Source organism: Leopardus geoffroyi, chromosome B3, assembly GCF_018350155.1.
Source record: "Leopardus geoffroyi isolate Oge1 chromosome B3, O.geoffroyi_Oge1_pat1.0, whole genome shotgun sequence".
NCBI classification, from domain to species: domain Eukaryota; kingdom Metazoa; phylum Chordata; class Mammalia; order Carnivora; family Felidae; genus Leopardus; species Leopardus geoffroyi.
In genome coordinates, this window is record NC_059337.1 from 100,835,829 (window position 1) to 100,857,288 (window position 21,460).

Below are 21,460 nucleotides of genomic sequence, written 5' to 3' on the forward strand. Positions count from 1 at the left end.
AGTACTCTGAAGAATCATCATAGCGTGTACACAAAATAGAGAATAAATTTTTAATGGTATCAAAAACAGAACTTTTTGGCCAATTTAGTACTTGCTGGAATAAAGTTGCAAAATGTTACTCAGTAACGGACTTAGCTTCTAAATCAAGCCGGAATTACACATACTCTGTATATTACTTGAGTATATACAAGTACATTCCATGATAACATGCAGAGACATGGAAACAAGAAGAGTACTATCAAGTCAAGATCACCATCTCTATTCTGTTGATGAAATACACTGAAAACAAAACACCTGTTCAGTAATCCAGAATAGCTAATTTTGAAAAGGGGGTTTTAAATGTTGCTCTTTTCAAGAACTCAGATAAACTCTGTGGGGTTAAATTTGATTTTGTTTTCTCAACGTGAAAAAAGAGAAGCAGATAATCTGCTATAGCTATGGGGATATCTTTTTCTTTTTCTTTTTCTTCCATATCAAATTAAAAGGTCTGATAGACTTACTGTCCCCAGGAAAAAGGACTCTTCGCATTCTACTGGTAAGAATGAATCCCTTAAAGCTCTTAGACATACGAGTGTCACACCACCTGCAGCAACATATGCTTAAAGTACCTTTAATGAGACGGTCACATGAGACAGGAGTTTAATTTTCCTGAGAACTAAAGTAGACGTATGAAATAAAACAGGGTATGAAAGTGACCTGAGTTCACAGGAGTCTCTAAATTCGAAAGAGATTGCTTCAGCTTTGCGAATATCTCATCAAAAGCCTTTTATAGCAAGAGTCACATATTTGGTCACGGGGCTTCAGGGCCTTTTTAAGCACTCAAAAGAAGTGCTTTATGTTGTGCAAATTCCATGAGAGCCCAGGACAAGGGACTGATGGTGCTCAGGAAAACCTACAGGTGAGCCCACAGATTCCACGGCTTTTTGTAAAGAATGGAGTGGGTGAGATGCACAACTGACCAACTTTGCTCCCAGCTTGACAATTATTGGGCAGCTAAGAAAATCCTTGGAAGATAAGCAAAGACAGCACCTTACGTGGAACCTAGGGGAAGCCACTCAAAAGTGAGTTAGTTGGGGTAGAGATGGCTACTGGTCTCTTCTAAGTAACTCCTCCTTTGTATGTGAGAACCACAGAACATATACGACAAGTAGGACAAAATATCGGCTTCACAGTCTTCTCTCCAAATTACGCATTACAACTTCTGTTATTATTACTGTCTGCAAACTACTAAGAGGTCACGTGGGAATTGTAGTCACTGAATAGCATATAAAAGAATACAGTGCAGCTTCAATCTGAGCTCTTCTATTTGCTCTGTAATCTAATTCAAGGCACTTTAAAATGTTTTGGTGCCTTAGTGTATTAACACGAAACAGGAGGAAAACGCTCATTTACTTACCTCAAGGAGTACTACAGAGATGACTGAATCTTAAAGCACTTTGAGCTCCTCAGATGAAAAGCACTGTGGAGACAATCACAGTGGAGGAATACTCTTCCAGTGCCTCGGGATCCTGATCTATTGTGTCTTGTGTCTCAACCATGTTTTCTCGAACACTTCACAAGTAAAATCTGTGAGTGGCACTCCATCCCTTTATATATGTTAATTGTTTGGCACACAGATGTTTATATATTGAAAATAGTTGTAGTATTCACCACTCCAAAGTTGTTTACTAATTTTCCCATAAGGTTAATGAAATAAATGTAGCCATGATGGAGTACTTTGTGTCAAATTTAGAAAACTTTAGCTTTCTTCTGAGGTACATGTGACATAACGAAAAGTTCATTTTGTTTTCAAAATAACTGAACTAGTGTTATTTATGTGAAACCACAAGTTTTTAATGACAAAAATACTGAAAGTATGCCACAGTGTCTATATATTCATCTGAAGAGTACAAAGATGGAGTTTTGAGGAAAAAAGGGTCTTAACACTATAGAAAAGAAATGTGGTTCTTAAATTGTTCAAAGGAAACATTTTAAAAATGTAATGCTTCATGTATTGAAATAAAGCAGTTAGAGGTAATAAATTATAAATACAGTAGTTCAAATATTGTTTCTTTTTTTTTAGCATTAGTTTTTCTAAGCAAGTTAAATTCAAAAACACCTTAAACTCTGTTATCCTCTTCTGTCAAAGGACCTGTGGAAATAGACGCTTTCGCAGAAATCGACAACAGTAATAACACCTTGTGGTCTTTACGTAGACTACACTGGATCTTGACCATTTTAGAGTTACAACATATTTTGGTTAATACATTAGATTCAACTCATTAATATGCCTTTATATCTGGGGGAAATTAGATTGTGATTTATAACGTAGTTCTACCCAAACTCAATTCCAGGTCTTGCTTGATTCTCTGCAGGAGGCTCTGTCAGACTCATAATTAAAATGATGAAAAGTGTAAATAACTTCTTTCAGACTGAAAAAATATTTGTTTTTTAAATAAAGTGCTTTAAATTCAAATATTTCTTGCCCTAAACAAAACTGAAACACACTTAAACCTGAAATCTCCATCATATCTTGACACACATATTTTAACAGGAAGAAATCAGTTTGGGGCCATTAGTGTCCTTCAAGAGTTCAGATTGGATCTAAATTGGGTTTTGCATTATTATCGTGCTCATGTTTGTACATGAAGGTTAAAAGAAAGAGGGCAACATCCAAGGATGACCAATAGGCGGTATGAGATGTGACAGCTGACCAATAGCGGCTTTCCACAAGGCCTTCTCGGAGTTCAAAATCAATTCTGTGATCCAATTCCACTGAAAGGAAAAGAAAGTCAAACAAGTGAATAAGTATTACAATATGTTCTATATAGACTTTACCTAGAGTTGAGAATAAAAATTTAGCTAATAGAAATGATTCTTTTATCCTTTTTTCCCCCCCTCTTTAAAGTGACTTTCCACTCTAATCTCATGGAAAACAAACAAACACCCAAGACAGACTCAGGATTCTATTTGGTAGAGTCCTTTCCTTTGTATGCTTAGGTCAGTATGGGATAATAAAGGAATAAAACAAACAAAATCACTTGGTATCATAGAATATGTTTGGAGTAAAGAAAGTAGCCTCAAATCCTAACTTTCCCATTTAATCTTTGTTCCTAATCTGTAAAATAAGAAAAACAGCCCTCTGGCAGAAGTGTGGGCCAGGCTTATGTGCAATAATGTCTGGGAGTGCATGCAGGTCACTCAAACGCCCTCTCCATCACCTCGTCCTGTGGTTACTTTTTGTAGTCCTAGACTGCCTTCCTCCCCATGTGGCCACCATGGCACAGCCTGGTCCCCATGCAGTCAGCAGGGCCTCACATATGCCTGAGACATACAAGTCCTCACTAAATGTCTGTTTGATAAAGAATCCACTGGGTGGCTGGGACAGTTAAACCAGGAGGAAGAGTGGTGATCCCTGGGAGGAAGGACTTCATTTATAACAGCGCTGTGCTCAAACAATTCAGTGAATTTAATCAAGTCTTTTTCTAAAAGCCACAGAAAAGTCCTTGCAACACCTGTTGGAGAAAAATCAAGGCTATAAGAGAATTGCAAAGGATTCATTTAATAGGTCCTTAGAGATAAAACACTTAGAAAAATAATACTTTGATCTCTAGGAATTCCTTTAAAAGAGTCAATGAGCTGTATAAGACTTTGAAGGAGTTATCTTAAAAACAAAGAACACCCAAATCTTTGTTCGAAGTGCCAGAAGATGTAGCAAGTAAAAGGTGGCAAAAATCAACGAGGCTGGAGAAAAAGTTGGGTTTTGTTTTACACCGGGAATTTGGTTAGTTGCACATGGGAAATCGTATCACTCTAGAGAATGATTTCATATAAATGTTTAGCTAATGCTTATTTTAAATAGGTATTTTGTGACAATATCTTTTAGTGATTTAAAAGGGCATAGAGTTGTTACTTTTCTATTCAACTATGCTTTTCTGACAAGGAATGCCCACTGATCTATCTGTATATTTTAAGGTTACCCTTAAGCAGCATAAATACCAATTAGGTTATAAAACACTTGTAAAATATATTTACAAATTTTTTAAAACTTTTTTTCTCACTTAAATTACAATAAGCTAATCCATAATACAGCAGAAATAGCTGAAATCTATATGGGGAACTGGGGGGTAGTAATGTCTGAATCTTTTATCTCTTGTACTCCATAGGACATTTGAGTTCGATTTGTCGGCACATTCTGGCACAAGATACAGGAAGATGAAAAACAAGGAGACTGGAATTCTCAAGCGTGAAGAAGAGAAGTCAAGCTGGAGGTAGTTACAAAGAAAAGAGGAGAAATAAAATGAAAAACAGAAGAGATGAGAAACCCACACATTAATATCGGCAAAGACCACGAAGTTATCATTTCTACTTTAAAATGCCACTGTAGAACAGTCTTTCCTAGTCCAATGGCCTTAAGTTAAACTTTTGTTTTAAAGTTAAAAAAAAGGGATTTGTGTTTTGTTATAACAACTATTATTTGGCTTTGATTTTATGTCCCTGAGATTTATTCTTAAATGTGGTTACTGTTGTGAAACACTGCCTTTCATATACTAGACACTCAAATGCTGAACTTAATTATTGCCCTACTCTATGCCCTTGTCATTCTTACCACCTACAGTCAGTATGGTTAACTAGACTTGCCATCTCTCACCCTGGTTATTTATGTGTAGGCTATCCTCATCAAAACAGGAATTAGGTAGCCAGCCTGTACCCGATGAATCTGTTTTAGTCTCTCATCCTCCTTCCAAGGTTTACAACAGGTAGTGTGGTTGCCAGTGCAGGTGACCTCACAGGTATTGGTTCTGCAGGCGGATGGATGGAATAAGGTGGGCCTACGTCTCACATCTCTTCCTTTTATGTAGGTCACAGAATTCCCAAGGGAGCAAGGGTCTAGATGGCAGTTACCATTCTTTATGTGCCGTGAGATGAGCCCTTGGCCCAAATAGGCCTAAATCGATATGGAGTCGCCTTGGGCCTATTTTCTTAATATTAGCACATCAAAAATGAGTGGCACAACACAGCGGGTAGTTTTTTCCTAGTTTTACTCACTGAATTAGGTCAAAGAGAAAGGAAAACATAATATCATCACTCTGTCCCTTTTTTCTCTCTTTTGAGTGCCTTAAGTGCTAGAATTCCTCTATCCACAAAGAAAGGAATGAGATCCTGAACTGAAGAGAAGTGAAACTGAGAAAAAATACTGTGGGATCTTATCAATCATCAGCAGTTGCCTTATACTGCCTTAAAGCATGGGTTATTTTCTTTTCTGGGGAGTCTGGCACAGAGGCCTAGTTCCCTTCCTATTCCCCAGAGTGAATGTTTGCAGTGTATGAAGTATGTAGGAGGTGAAGTGTCATCAGGACTGTGCTTTCATCAGAGAACTCTCTGCACAAGGCTTGTCCACATGGATACTGTATTAGAAAACATAACACATGTGAATAGGAAGTGCACATCTTACTCTTAAAATGTGTACTAATTGGACAGGTTTCTATTGCTTAATGGCTTTAACTTCCTTGGAGAGAAATTTTCAAAAACTGAATGAATCTTAAAGTGGTCTTATTTGTAAGTATTAATTTTGGTCATAATTGCATGATTTTTGGCTACAGGCAGACACCAAGAAAAATACCAGTAAAGCAAATTGTGTTTTCAAATGACTAGCAAAAGCTTCTTTCATAGTAAAAAAGATTATGCTGAGTTCTTGCTGGGTAAATTATGTCTTGTTATTTCTGTGTTGCCTCAGAGCAACTATACATTTCATGTGGTTAGATGTTTGACATCAAGGAATATTTACATTTTGTGAACTGTTATAATTTCAAATATATTTCAGGATATTCTCTATCCTTGATATTATAATCAGTTTTCATATCTGCCAAAATAATTTCCCAACACTAATCTGTCCTGAAAGATATTCAAATACCTAATGTTTGATAACAGATGGGCTTTGTGGGTAAATCTTGAATACAAAAAAACTCCAGGAGATGGCCCTCTACAATCTGGTTTAAGAAACTTTTCCAATCACATTCACAACTATTCCCTTCTATTCATCCTTGGCTCTTCTCAAGAAAACTAACTACATACATACATACCTCTACATACCCTGTGCTTTTCCATATGCTGTTTCTTCTCCCTGCAATGTCTTTTCACCACCGTGTGTCCAAATTCTACCTCCACAGAACCTTTTATAATTTTTCGAGGTGAAAGCATTTTCTCATTCCCTAGAACTGACGGAGTCCTTTACCAGTACCTTTGTTATGTGGCTCATCACATCTACCATATGTTATAAATATTTATGTAGCAATCTACTTCTCTACTAGGTAAATATATATTCTCTAGACAATGCTCAATTTCCACACTAGCATTTAGTATCTTTACGGGCAGTACTGAAGTCTGTTTCATTTTGGTATCTTCTAGTGGCTATCTTGGTACTTTGGCTCACGGTAAACATTTAATAAATAATTGTTAAATGCAAAAAAGTAGAGGAAGAGAAATAGAAGCCATACACACATTACCATTTGAATCAGTTTGGTGTAGTTAATGTTTAGATAGCTGGGATGATTTTAAGATAATACGTGTAAGGGCTACTTGAACGCAGGATAAATGAGTGGATTAACTTCTGTGTTGAATTAAATATGCAAAAGCCAAAGTCAAATAATTTCTTCATGGATGTGACTAACTATTACATGAGCAGGGGGCAGAGAGAGCACTTATATAAGATCATTCCTTAAGGGAAATTCTTGAAGTTTCATCAAAATAAACTGTTGCTAGGGAGCATAAAAACACAAATCAGTTTGTTATATTAAAATACTGTTTTGGAATTTTTATCAAGGAAGTTTTTTTGAAAACAGAAAAAATATGTATGGAAATTAGCAATTACATAGAGAAGTTGTAAAATTAAATGTGGTTAAAAATCCAAGGAAAAACCTGTAACATTTTTTGTTAAAGACAAAATCCAATATAAAAAAAAAAAAAAAAAAAAAAAAAGGAAAAGGAAAAGGAGAGGAGCTGTGGAAAAAGGAATGAAAGTTAATGATAAAAATGATTTTAAACTAAGATTAATCCTTAGTGGTACATTTAGAATCTGCTAAAAATTAAGAGACTGAAAATATCTCTTGTATCCAATAATGCTAATTTTTAAATGCAAACCTACCCTTCTTAAAGAAAAAATATTTGTGTTGAAACCAGATAGCAGCAGCTAGGGCACACCCACAGCCCTAAGTAGTAGCGGTACTGATACCTGAAATACCTAGGAATAATTACATTTCTTACACTATGAGACTTTATATCTAAATGTCTTACATGTAAAGAACAGTGAACCTCTTTGAAGCCTTTGGGACAATAAAGAAGGAAGATGACCTCATGCTTTTCTTCCCTCTCCAAAAGGTTGCTTCTTTGTAGGAATGTATAGGAGTATCATTTTAGCACACTAAGGGACTAATCAATACTTGGGTTTCAGGACCCCTACTATTTAAGGTTAGAATATACAGGAAAAAATTACATATCAAATGGTCTGTAATGGTTAACATTCAAGCTGATCTCATAGAAGAACTGATGCAAGTTTTCAGTGAGCGGAAGACCTATAAGTGGATCATTTTTATTGTACTCTGAGTGCTATTCCTGACATATACCATACCGAGGGTATTATCTTTATTCTGCATTACATTTTCCGGAAAAAGAAGTTGTGGGAGATTAAAGAACGATTCCTGAAGTCTGAAATCTGTGAAAAAAAAAACACAAGATGCTGTAAAGTGTTGGCTGATGGTTACAAAGGGCCTTCAATGATGCAGTGGCCAAAAGTTAGAACAACACTCCCAAATATGCTGATTAAACCTAGCATACATAAAGAAGTACACACTTTGGTTTTTATGAAGAGCTCTTTCATGGAAAATGTAAGCATCATTAACTTTGCAATACAATGTCATAATCTGTTAACACCCAGATATCCCCAAAATTAATAGATCATATAAGTTCTAACCTTGAGGCAAAACAATGTTAAAAGAAACAGATATTTTCTTTCCGTAATATGATACAAACATAAGGGAGTACAAAAAATGAAACCATAAAACTACCATAAATAAGGCCGGACTTTTCAAAAGAAATGAAGACTAGCTATTGATATTCAACTTGATGAGAATAAAGTGGTTTCAATTGACAACACATACTCTTCAAAGAGAGAAACCCTGATGGATCATGAAAATTCAAAGCCTGTGTCCATCTTACCCTCAAAAAGCAAGAGAATCAAAGTTGGCAGCTTCAGAATAAAGGTCATCAGGAACTGAGGCAATCAATGCAAGCAGAACGAAGAAAGGAAGGAAGCCAGAATCACCTAATCACAATGACCAAATCCAGAAAGAAGGCTTAAGGAAGAAAGGTTTTAGGATTTGCAAGATACAGCCACTATGTGCATAATAGAGCAACTATGACATAAAAAAACATCCAAATCAGGATTACAAACAAGAGTGTATTATTGAAGCATGTCTAACAATTAGTAAGGCAAATCTTGAGAATCTGATTTTAAAAGGTGGAATTCTACTATAATAGTTTAATTTTAATAGTTACATCTATGTCTAGAGATAAATATCTGTAACTAAGACTCACGATTAGCTCATATTTAGTGGAGTCTATAGTCTACAAGGACTCTACCATTAAGACCAACAAAGAAAGAATTTATATGCAAGACTGACAGAAAATGTATTTTGTTAAGCTATCAAAGTATAATGATGCAATGCAGCTGAGCACCTCTATTAATTGTTGTCCTGAAAGAAGAAACAGGTTTCTCTGTTATCATTTTGAAATTACTATGTTAAATAGTAAAAAGACCACAGAAACAGCTTTCTTCCTTCAGATCCTATGGATTCTCTCTTTGTCTTCATTACCCTTTCTTGGGGGCTCAAATCCCACTTCATTCTTGTTCCCTCAGTCACCCTAATGTTTATTTACTAGCATCATTGCTGTGTATTAACATTACAAGGAATTGTGACTTTTTACCTGTCATCTTACAAAATTCTTTTAAACTATTTTTCTTCAGAAACTTTAGAGCTGTGATCTCTGTATGTCACAACAGAGTTTTGTATTTTTACAGCTGCACTTCTAAGTAGAAGTGAAAGCTTAAGTCAGCAATAGTAAGAAAACGAAAAAAATGAATTTTATACAAATATCAAAGTCTGAAATGAATTTTCTAGGCAGTGTTCAAAAGGCTTACGATTATAAAATTTTTAGTAATCAGAGTCTCACATAAATAGGAGTAAGTTAAAAAATGCTATTGGTCCGAATAGAAATGTCCAACTCAGGAATGTCAGGGATAATGGCTCCTGGAGTAGGGCTAACTGTGGAGAAAGATCCAGCCTCTAGAACCACCACACTTGAACTTCCTTTTTAAGTATGTTTGATGGATGGCAATGGACACTGGTCATTTTAAAATACAGAGTAGCAGACACAGCAAGAAGACAAGGCTACAAGTATCTGAAATAAAATCTGTTTAAACATTTATAGAGAAAGAAGGAAAAGTTTTCCCTGATTGCTATAGTAACAAAAAGCAGCTAGTCTGAGAATCTACATTTCTTTAGATAAGTCAATGGAAAAATAGGACTTATTAGTCTTCTTTTATGGACACTTGAAAATAAGGCTCAAATTTAGACCCTTGGGATTAAATATATATTAAATGTATAAGAGTTTCACAACTATTCAAGATTTTAAACCTTAGAAGTCTACTGGAAAGAATTAAATAGAGCTCCATTCTAATGCTAAGTCCAGCATAACTATCCATTCATTTATTCATTTCTTGAATATCTACTTTACACTAGGTAGCTGGGATAGAACTGGAAACCACACAGCAGATCCAATACAATATAAGCTTGAAGGTCTTTGTAATTTGGCTGGATGAATGAAACTCTGGAATTAGCAGCAGGATGGCTTTTAAAAAGTATCAAGAACATACACAGCAGAGGTTTAAAGCAATTACATGAATTTTTAAGGCTGAGAAGACCATATTTTTAAAAAATCTACTTTCTAAAAATCAGAGGTGCTTTCTCCCAAAGAGATTTGTTTTATGCTCGATGTTTAAGACCCTTGTGCCACCAGGCCCTGATTATTAATGTTCTTAATTCTTCATTCACCAATGCAGAGAGCAAAACTGCATTTACCTGGGAATTATAGTTAAAAATATAATCAGGGGCATCTGGGTGGCTCAGTCGGTTAAGTGTCCAACTCCTGATTTCAGCTCAGGTCATGATCTCACAGTTGTGAGATTGAGCCCTGTGCCAGGCTCCATGCGAAGTGTGGAGTCTGCTTTGGATTCTCTCTGTCTCTCTGCCCTTGCCCTGCTTGCATGCTCTCTCTCTCAAAAAAATAAATAAAAAATATAATCAGAGGAAAAGTACTTTTTAAAAAAAAAAGCTAACTTATGCTTTACATTTTAGAGTTGACTGCTACCGTTAGTATCTTCATCCTCCCCGCCTTCAAGTTGTAAGAGATAGAGTATTAACTTAAAGTAAGAAAAATATGAACTAACATGCAGAATCCAGAAAGCCAGAACTGCTATGTGGAAGGGTCTGTGTTGCAACAGTGGTAGTGGGAAGCGAGCCAAGTGACTTCTTCTCGTCTTCTATTGAGTCTTTTGATGTCTCAGATGGCTGTGATGTAGATGAGCGTCCAAATCTCGAGAACAACATCCCTCCAAGGCCCTTTCCAATGCTAGCAGCCCCTATATTTCGCAAAACAGGGCAGTCAGTCTGTTGGAATCACACCACATACCAAGCTAAAGAGCACCATCCATAGTTACAGCCAATTGGCAGACGTTCCAAGTCCTAGTCATATTTTTCCAGGGTGGGAACATAGGAAAGTTACAATTTACACTGTAGGTTTCTAAGTAAAAATGGTGTTGAATAGAATGAGAGTTGTACAAACTGCAGGAATACAGTGTACAAAAGAATAAAGATTCTATTTTATTCAAGTGATCACTGTTGATTACAATATTTGGGAAGATTAAAAACGTTAATGAAAGAATCATACCATTGACAGGGGCATATATTTACTATTGATATGCTTTACTACTGAAGTTAAGTGAGTATGTTATAAAAAGCTATCAATAAACAAATCTGGGAGTATGACAAAGTGAAATCTCAATGAAAAGCCTATTTATAGTGCCATCTTGTGGCACTTTATATTAAGGCAACCTGTAACTAAGAACAACGGACAAATTCAAGGGGCACATAAACTAGTGCTACCCCAAACATTGTGGCTGGTGCTGGAGATGATTCAAAGAAATTAAATATCCTTGTTGACTCCAGGACAGACACGGTTTGAAAGACTGTTAAGACATGAATTGCAGAACTGGTTGGCAGGGACACCCTTAGAACTCATTTTACAGATGAGGAAGCCGACCATTAAAAATGATGGGACTTCCCCAAGATCTCATAGTAGGTGGTAGGGCCAAGATTAAAATGAGGGCCTTGATTCCCAGACCTTTCCTTGTCTATCCAGCTATCTCATATTCTAAATGTACAAGATCTGATCTAGTTAGAGAACCTTTGGGGATTTTAGCTCTCAAGTATGAACAGTGAGAGGGTAGTTAATTCTAGACATGGGGATTAAATGTGGGATGTTTTATAATATGCAGAGTATTTTCAAGTACCCCAAATTTAACGCCTATCTAAAAAAGTACTTACATTCACTGATAAGAAATACTTAAGAGAAATTACCTAATATGCTTGCTTTGCCTATGTTTGTTATAGATTCCCCGTAGTGTCGACGGGACAAGACTGGTGAGGTCACAGGGCTTGGTATTGTTGAAATGCCTTCATTCTCTGAAATTGAGGTAGGTTCTTTTGCTGGGTGGAGAAAGCTTGGCTTCATATGCTCATAAGGTAGAGGATTAGAAGTATTATACCAGTGGATCTGGACAGGTGAAATGTTGCTGTAGTGTTTCAGTATTAATGGTTCTAATCTATAAGCCTTGATTTTAAAAAAATGCAAAGAAACACAACATTAAGGCACAATGCTTGGATTTTAGTAAACTGTTTATTCTTATTCTATTGCATGCTCAACAGACCTTAGGGAATTAAAAAAAACACCTGGTATTTCTAACATGCATTCCCATTTGTTCACTATTAATAATATGTAATTTGGTCTAATTATATATCCTTAATGATGAGATTATGGAAAAAACCAATTAGTGTTGGTCTAAGCTAACAGTGCCCATTAATTTGTTTTTCAGAAAAACAGATTCATTTTTATTGGGTTCTGATATCATATAACAATTAGATTTATGTTAGTCTCACCAACAAAGCTGAAGCAATAAACAGTAAACTAGGACACAGTAAATAAAGCCAATCTGTAACATCTTAGAAGCTCTTTGTAAACTCTATTTTCAAATAGATTAACATAGTAACAGCACAAATTAGATGCTGATTAAAGACCATTTGTCTAATGTGAAGAAGGGATGATATAGCAGAAAAGACAATGAATGGACTTGGCATTAGAATTCCCCAAGTTCACATTCTGGCCTCTGTCACTAACTGAATAATACCTACCAAGTCACAAGGTTTCAGAGTCACTGTTTCCTGAGCTGTAGAAATCAGATTAACACTTCCTACCTCACAAGGATGTTGGCAAGAACAGACAACATTTGTAAATACTGCTTAGCACAGTTCTGACATAAACTTTATTAAAAAAAAACTTTACTTAAAAAAATCACAGGAAAAACTATAAAATGAATAATAAAAAATAACTTAATAAAATGACATTGGAGCCCTCCTTTATGATATAACAAAACTTTAAGATTATACCAAGGACAGGGTATACACTGATAACTCAGAGTTCCCCTACAAACTCAAGTTCACTTTCAAGTTACAAGATAATGAGTAAAATGAATATATATTAATGAAATACTAAATGGTTAGCTGGGTGTTTTTACATATATTTTACTTAATCCTAACCATCTTAGGAGGTAAAATTTTGTCCTCTGCATTACATAGATAAGTCTTGGGAGTGACTTGGCCAAGATTGTGCCGTTTGTATTTGAATCTAATACTAGATTCTCAGTGAAATTCATTTCTTAAAGATAGCATTTTTGATTCTTTAACACATAGGGAATTGTTAAAATTTTAATATTTAATCAATGCTATATTTACTTGGTACTAGCTAAAGATACTTGAAAAAACTTCACACAATTACACAAAGCAAACTTTCTGAGAATGAAGGTCATTTAAAATAGTTTCTTTTAAATTTAGTTCTATCTAGCCTTGTCCCCAAAAAGATTTAAGAAGCGTTTTTCTCATCTAAAAATCTTACTTGGTAGTATACAATTTACCCGGATGCAAGATCACTGGAGTGATTAAAAACATTAAACACTAAACATTAAAAAATTATTAACAGTATAAACATAAAAGAGAATGAAAAACCCCAGATTTAAAATTCGACCAGGCTAAAATAAATTCTTCCACTTTTTCATGTTTAATACATTTCAAATAGGGTCTACCAAACACATTTCAATATGGTAGCATGTTTTAAAGAAAAAAAAAATTAAAATGGAATTTTCAAAATTTGTGGTTGCTGGGTTATTGGTATTACAATTGGTTGTGGTTAGACAGTCCAGAAGATTCCTATTCCTTGTACTATTTGTCCAGAGATAATAGTTTTATGTTATGCTCTTATAACATAGATCACCTCTGAGGTATTTCCGAGCCCTAAATTAACCAAAACACCAATGTCTTAAAGATATGAACCTATGAAAATATAATCAGATAAATCAACTCATTTCTCATTAGTTCAGTTGTACCTTGCAATATTTCATACAGAGTCTTTTATGAATAATTTAATGTTGAGGGAAAAATGTCTATAACTGCAACTCACCACTGGATCTGTTGGATGAAAAATATTCAGTAACCGATTACAAATCTCTCTGGGCAAAATATGGTCTTGACTTCCAGTGTTTCCTGGGCGGATGCCACGCAATGCCAAGAAAACCGCTAATGGGGATCCCATGCAGAAGAAATTCTCAACCTAAAATGATAAAGTCATCCCAAATTTTAAAACTGGTGGTAGTTGTTCTCAGTAGGATTTGGGCACAACATAACACATGGCAAAATATGAACAATAAAATTATCTTCAAATATGTCTTCTTTCACAAGTTTTGTTCAGATGGTATCTGCCATAATTATATGCCAACCATTAATTAGTCTAAAAAAATCCATTTTTAGAAGCAACTTCATTATCTTTAAATCTAACAGAAAACAAAAAATGAGAAGAAAGGAGAAAGAAGACCATTTCATTGTGTGTTTTCACACACTAGTCCAAGTTTTATCAAGCTACTATTTTGTGTGAAGTAATATCCTAATGCTATCAACGTTTTAATAAAGACCAATAAGGCAGAGGAATCCTGTGGGGGAGGCATAATAAAATAAATGAATAGGGGGAGCCTGCTGTAAGAGAGGGATAATTAATTCCACCTCAGAGTTTTTACACAGGAGGAAGCATTTTTTTCCACATTGTTAAGTTTTTTTTTTTAATTCCAGTATAATTAACACACATTGTTACATTAGTTTCACGTGTAAAATATAATGACTCAACAATTCTATACATTACTCAAAGCTCATCACAGTAAGTGTCCTCTTAATTCCCTTTACCTATTTCATCCACGTTCCACCCACCTCCCCTCTGGTAACCATCAGTTTGTTCTCTATGGTTAAGAGTCTGTTTTTTGGTTTGTCTTTTTTTCTTTGTTCCTTTGTTTTGTTTCTTAAATTCTACATGAATGAAATCATATGGTACTTGCGTTCCTCTGGCTGACTTATTTCACTTAGCATTGTACCCACTAGATCTATCCATGTTGCTGCAAATAGCAAGATTTCATTTTTGTTTTTATGGCTGAGTAATATTCCACATCTTCATCCGTTCATCTATCAATGGACACTTAAGTTTCTTCCCTAATTTGGTTATTGTACATAATGCTGCAATAAACACAGGGGTGCATTTATCTTTTTGAATTAGTGTTTTCGAATTCTTTGGGTAAATACTCATTAATGGAATTACTGGATCATATGGTAATTCTATTTTTAATTTTTTGAGGAACCTCCATACTGTTTTCCACAGTGGCTGCACCAGTTTTCATTTCCACCCACAGTGCACAAGTATTCCTTTTTCTCCACATCCTCTCCGATACTTGCTGTTTTTTGTGTTTTTGATTTCAGCCATTCTGACAGATGTGAGGTGATACCTCACTGTGGTTTTGATTTGCATTTCCTTTATGCAAAGGATATGATATTGAGCATCTTTTCATGTGTCTGTTGGCCATCTGGATGTCTTCTTGGGAGAAAAGTCTGTTCGTCTTCTGATACACAGGAGAAAGCATTTGCATTGGCCATAAAAAACAAAAAGGATTTCTACACCTGGGGCTGGTCATTGGGGCCAGAAAGGAGGACATTTTAGGCTGATACAATCACATGAACTAAAGCAGAGGCAGGAGAGAACCTGGCTCAATTTAGGAAGAATAAGTAGTCTGACATAGTTGAAAAATTGGGTGTCAGGAAAATGTAACTTGGAATGAGAATGCACAGAATCTTGACTACTTGGTTAAAAAAGTAGGACTTAATCGATTTTATGAGTAGTGAAGGAGAACAGGATTTGACCCATGTTTTAGGAGGTTAGTAAACCTGGTAGTAGTATGTGGATGAACTGGAAAATTTAGAGTCTGGTGACTCAGAGACAAGTTAGGAAACTACTGAAAGTGTTTAGGCAAGAGATAATCTGAACCTGGGCAGGGCGAGATGTTCCATTCAGAAATAGAAATGGGAGAGGAGAAGGTGGAATCAATATGACTGAATGAAGATGAGGATGAGGAATGAGTCAGAGGCAAGTCACAAGGTTTGGGTCTGGCTGACTGGGAAGACAGTGGTTCCATCAACTGCAACAGGAAACTCTAGGTAAGTTCTGTTTTTGTTCACAATTAAGTTTGAAGTATCTGTAACATATCTAATTTACAGGGGCTGAAATTCTAAGGCAAGAGATACAGAATTGGATAGGTCATCTCCCAACTCTATGTATCACCATTACAGAAGTGACACGTAAAACCAAGAGAAGTGGTAAGATGGCTTATGAAGTGCATAGATATGCATAGTGCATATCTCTCAAAATAAACAAACATTTAAAAGTAAAAAGGAGGAGTGCCTGGGTGGCTCAGTCAGTTGGGCATCCGACTTCGGCTCAAGTCATGATCTCATGGCTGGTGAGTTTGAGCCCCGCATTGGGCTCTGTGCTGAAAGCTCCAGAGCCTGGAGCCTGTTTTGGATTCTGTGTCTCCTTCTCTCTCCGTCCCTCCCCAACTCACGCTCTCTCTCTCTCTACTTCAAAAATAAATAAACATCACAAAAAACTAAAACAAAAAAGAAAAAAGGAGAAGGGCTTTAGCAAGAACTACATTTGATTAGCAGAGGAAGGAGGTAAGAATACAAAAGGGGAGGGAAAGGAGAACCACGATAATGCAGTATACATGAAAGGCATGCGAGAGGGCTTCTAGAAAACTGGTGTGGTCAGCAGCAATGGATTATATATAGAACATGACACTTTACCTCTTAAGGTTGCCTAACTTCTCTCATATGTCCCATTATCCTGATGGGTGAGACGTCCCAAATTCATCATTCCATCTCATCTCCAACATCTAAGAAGTTATTGCACTTCACCTCATGGTCTTTCATCTGGACTATAACTATATATACTTGTCTCTGCCTCCAATTTTATGTCCCTTTAATCTCTTCCCCACACTATATCTGAAGCGACTCTTCTTTTTTCCCCCAAATAACGAATATATATTTTGAAAATGGTACCTCCATGTTAAAGAAGGTTTGAGAAAGTTTTTGTTTGCTTTTAAAGGACTGGGTAACTTCGACATGTCTGAAGGCTGAGGAAAATTAACTTGTGTTAAATTAAAACTATAAGAAAAAGCATTTGAAATGGTAGATAGTAACTGGGCTGTCTGGGTGGCTCAGTCAGTTGAGTGTCCAACTCTTGATTTTGGCTTAGGTCCTGAGCCCTGGGTTCGTGGGTCTGAGCCCTGCATTGGGCTCTGGCTCTACACTGACACCATAGAGCCTGCTCGGGATTCTCTTTCTCTCTCTCTCTCTCTCTTTCTCTCTGCCCCACCCCCCCTTGCTTTTGCATGCTCTCTCTTTCTCAAATAAACACAAAAGAAAGAAAACAAAAAACATCATAGACAGTGACACAGATGAAAACACCAACTTCTGAAAGGATTAAGATAATTAAAATAATAAAGGATAGGGAAAGATACAAAATATAGTGGAGATAGAAGAAAATTTAAGTAAATACTTTTTTTTTTTTTAATGCTTATCTTAGAGCGAGAGAGCATGCATGCACATGTGCATGCATGAGTGGGGGAGGGGCAGAGAGAGAGGGAGACAGAGAATCCCAAGCAGGCTCCATGCTCTCAGCACAAAACTCAGCAAGGGGCCAGAATGCAACAAACCATGAGATCATGACCTGAGCCAAACTCCTATGCTCAACCAATGGAGCCACCCAGGTGCCCTAATCCTTTTTTTTTTTTTTTTTTTTTTTAAATACACTTTAAAGTTTATTTTTGAGAGAGAGGGAGAAAGAACGCAAGTGAGCAGGGGAGAGGCAGAGACAGAGGAGCAAGACAATCCCAAGCAGGCTCTATGCTCACTACAGAGCTCAATGTGGGCTCAAACCCACGAACCTTGAGACCATGACCTGAGCTGAAATCAAGAGTTAGTCGCTTAACTTAATAAACCACCCAGGCACCTCTATGTAAATCCTTTCTGCTTGATGTATACATACCTGTAAATACATGTACATCCTAGAAAAATGCTTTATGCTTTGGTCAGGCATTTCATAAATTTTTGTTAAATTGTTATAAAACAACTTTTCTTTCTTTATGATTGGTATGCAGTTTGACAGACAAACACACAAAGGAATTCTTCTTTTTTTTAAATGTTTATTTATTTTGATAGAGAGAAAAATAGAGCACGAGTAGGGAGACACAGATTCTGAAGCAGGCTCCAGACTCGGAGCTGTCAGCACAGAGCCTGATGTGGGGCTTGATCTCACAAACCCGAGATCATGATCTGAGCTGAAGTCAGATGCTTAACTGACTGAGCCACCCAGGCACCCCACAAAGGAATTATTCTAAGAGTAATGACTGATTTAGTGAAATCTACACCCATCAAAGAATTTTCAAGGTGAAAAAGAGCTTTGGACATTTAGCCTAACCTCCTTTTCCAGAGATGAGTAAGCAGACGAATTCAGAGATGTTAAATAATTGGCCAATGTTACATAACCAGTTAGTGGCCAAGTTTTGTGATCACAACCAAATTTTCCCACTCTTCAGACCAATATTTGTCAATAGTTTTTCTGTTTTTAAAGTTTAGTGGTCACCTGTAACAGACCTAACACCTATACTCTGAAAGTAAACCCATCTTTTTGTTAACAGGCATAGAAAGACTTCTGTTCCTTCTAGATCCCTGGAGTTCTAAATATTAATTTGCCAGTCATCAGATAGTCCTTTTTAAATTTCAGATTTCTGTATTTTTCCTCTATGAGTAATTAAATAACAATTAAAAATTCATATTATTAGACTACACATGAGTATATACTACAAGAATACACAATTATAGTGTTTTAGTTCTAGTAATATGAATATTGAATTTTGAGATCCTAATACTTGGTGGATCATACTCTACTCTCCAGTAAAAAAAATCCAGGACATGAAATACAAGAGTTTACTTTTTCTATCAGATCAATTCTGCATATTTAACATATTGATCATATATAAAAATGGTGGCATCCAAGTCTTTTTTTTTGGCTCAGGTCATGATCTCACAGTTCACGAAATCAAGCCTTGCATTGGATTCTGTGCTGATGGTGTGGAGACCACTTAGAATTCTCTCTCTTCCTCTCTCTCTGAGTCCCTCCCCCACCCTCAAAATAAATAAATAAACTTAAAAAAAGTGGTGGTAGAGATGGAACTCAACTTCCAGGTGGGATCACTCCAAAGATCATGCTCATATACTTTTTAAATACATAAATTTACCTTATGGCTTTTAAATATATATATATATTTTTTAATTTTTTTTTTTCCCAACGTTTATTTATTTTTGGGACAGAGAGAGACAGAGCATGAATGGGGGAGGGGCAGAGAGAGAGGGAGACACAGCATCGGAAACAGGCTCCAGGCTCTGAGCCATCAGCCCAGAGCCTGACGCGGGGCTCGAACTCACGGACCGCGAGATCGTGACCTGGCTGAAGTCGGACGCTTAACCGACTGCGCCACCCAGGCGCCCCTAAATATATATTTTTTAATGTTTATTTCATTATCGAGAGACAGAGAGAGACAGAGCATGAGCATGGGAGGGGCAGAGAGAGGGGGAGACACAGAATCTGAAGCAGGCTCCAGGCTCCAAGCCGTCAGCACAGAGCCCGATGCGGGGCCCAAACTCACAAACCACGAGATCATGCTCTGAGCCAAAGCTGGATGTTTAACCGACTGAGCCACCCAGGTATCCCAACCTTATGGCCTTTAAATATGGAAGTTAAAAAAAAAAACATTGTAAGTCATAGAGACAGATTCTTATAGAAAATTTTCTACATCATTCCATTACTTAAGCAGTATGTTAAGTTCTTGTGATAAAAGATTTCAAGAAGAGATGATATAGTACACTATATATGTGTATACATTCAAAAGGAAATGAGTATTAGGGAGCTTATGACATGCTCCATTTAACATTGCAAACGAGTTGTTATTCAGCTACAGGCTATGTCCTTTCCAACAGGCAGGTCAAGGTCGACATCTCTCTATCATTTTTTATTCTTCTAAACAACTACTTTACCACAGCTCCATTCTGATGCTCAAAAACCCTTCATATGAAATATAAGTTCTTTATTTCTAGCTCTTCCTGTTATCCCACAGCCCCTTTGCCCCAAATCCTGTAAATTCTAGCTAAACTGTTTTGCCTACCCTGCTCCAAACCAACCACATACACCCCATCCTGTGCTTTTGTCATATACTTCTCACTGAATGAAAGCAAGCTTTCCATCCATCCCTAAAATCATCACTATATGCTTCCGCTTATTTTTCTTATCATCCATAACTAGCTGGTTACTAAGGCTTGTTATTTCTAAATACTAAATATTTCCCAAATCTATCTATATTTTTCTCTTTCCACTACTTGAGATTATTTCATGTTTCTTGGAGGTACTATGGGGTCATACCCCTTCACACCCCTGTTGTGCTGTTTCTTTTACACAGAATAACATTTCTCTTTTCCTCCACTTGGCAATATCCACTTTACTGAGATTAAGTACAAATGTCATTCCTTTGTAAACCTTTCCAAGCAAAATTACAACCTCTCTCTCATGTATATATCATTCTATAAGCTACTAATAGTACCAATAATGCTGTGTTACAGATCCTGAGGGCTGGGGAGCCATCTTGTCCACCCTTTTCCTTGTAAAACCCCAAAACTAGCAATGTCCAACACACAGTATGTGTTCAGTATATATTCATTTGAAAGAAAAATTCAGATTTCACTTGAATCCTACCTACTGTCACACTTCAAATGATGTTTGAGGGGCGCCTAGGTGGCTCAGTCGGTTAAGCGTCCGACTTCGGCTCAGGTCATGATCTCATGGCTCGTGAGTTCAAGCCCCGCATCGGGCTCTGTGCTGACAGCTCAGAGCCTGGAGCCTATTTCAGATTCTGTGTCTCCCTCTCTCTCTCTGACCCTCCCCCGTTCATGCTCTGTCTCTCTCTGTCTCAAAAAGTAAATAAACATTAAAAAAAAATTAAAAAAAACAACAAAAAAAACAAAAACAACAAAAAAAACAAAAACAAAAAAAAAATGATGTTTGAAAAGAAATTGAGATAAATGATGGAAATCTTATCTCTCTCTTTCCTTACCTTAAATTTTAAGGCAGGTGCTTGTGTCATGGATGACGCCTTCAATCCATGTAGCCGTTCTTCTATTTCTCTCAGTCTAGGAAGCAGTAGGAGATAATGTACTAATATTTATATTCACAATTTTATAAATATTAGATGCTCGCTAGTTCACTAAAGTATAAAGAAGAAAATGATGAGCCATTATCCAATCCCTCAAATTAATCCCTGTTGACAGTATTTGATACATGCACCTGCTACAGTCTATAAACATTTATAAAATGATTAGTAAAAGTAGCTCTACTCTTCATAATAGCTGTTGTTAACAGCTTTTTGGGAGGATCCTTTAGGGAAATGTGAGGCAAATACAAACATATATATGACCTTAAAAAAAAAAAAATCACACTAAATGTTCGCACCATATACACAGCAAAATTAGTCAGAGAAAGACAAATATATGACTTCACTCATATGAGGACTAAAAGACACAGAACAGATGAACACAAGGGAAGGGAAGGGAAGCAAAAATAATATAAAAACAGGAAGGGGGGCAAAACACAAGAGACTCTTAAATATGGAGAACGG

The 21,460-nt window shown here is 36.4% G+C and overlaps 1 protein-coding gene across 11 annotated transcripts in view; it reads right to left on the bottom strand.

The window, feature by feature from the left end:
• Positions 1-36: 36 nt before the first annotated feature.
• The window catches only part of DDHD1 (DDHD domain containing 1), a 108,247-nt gene continuing 86,823 nt past the window's right edge, over positions 37-21,460 (bottom strand). For 8 of the 11 annotated variants that reach the window (XM_045451001.1, XM_045450996.1, XM_045450999.1 and 5 more), the window contains 6 exons: positions 20,900-20,975; positions 13,825-13,974; positions 11,673-11,925; positions 10,484-10,675; positions 7,607-7,690; positions 37-2,754 (listed from right to left, as the gene is read on the bottom strand). In XM_045451001.1, coding sequence (XP_045306957.1) covers positions 2,573-2,754; positions 7,607-7,690; positions 10,484-10,675; positions 11,673-11,925; positions 13,825-13,974; positions 20,900-20,975 — 937 coding nt within the window. In that variant the 3' untranslated portion in view covers positions 37-2,572. The remainder of the gene's footprint in view (positions 2,755-7,606; positions 7,691-10,483; positions 10,676-11,672; positions 11,926-13,824; positions 13,975-20,899; positions 20,976-21,460) is intronic. The other 3 variants (XM_045451003.1, XM_045451002.1, XM_045450997.1) reach the window with 1 other exon arrangement.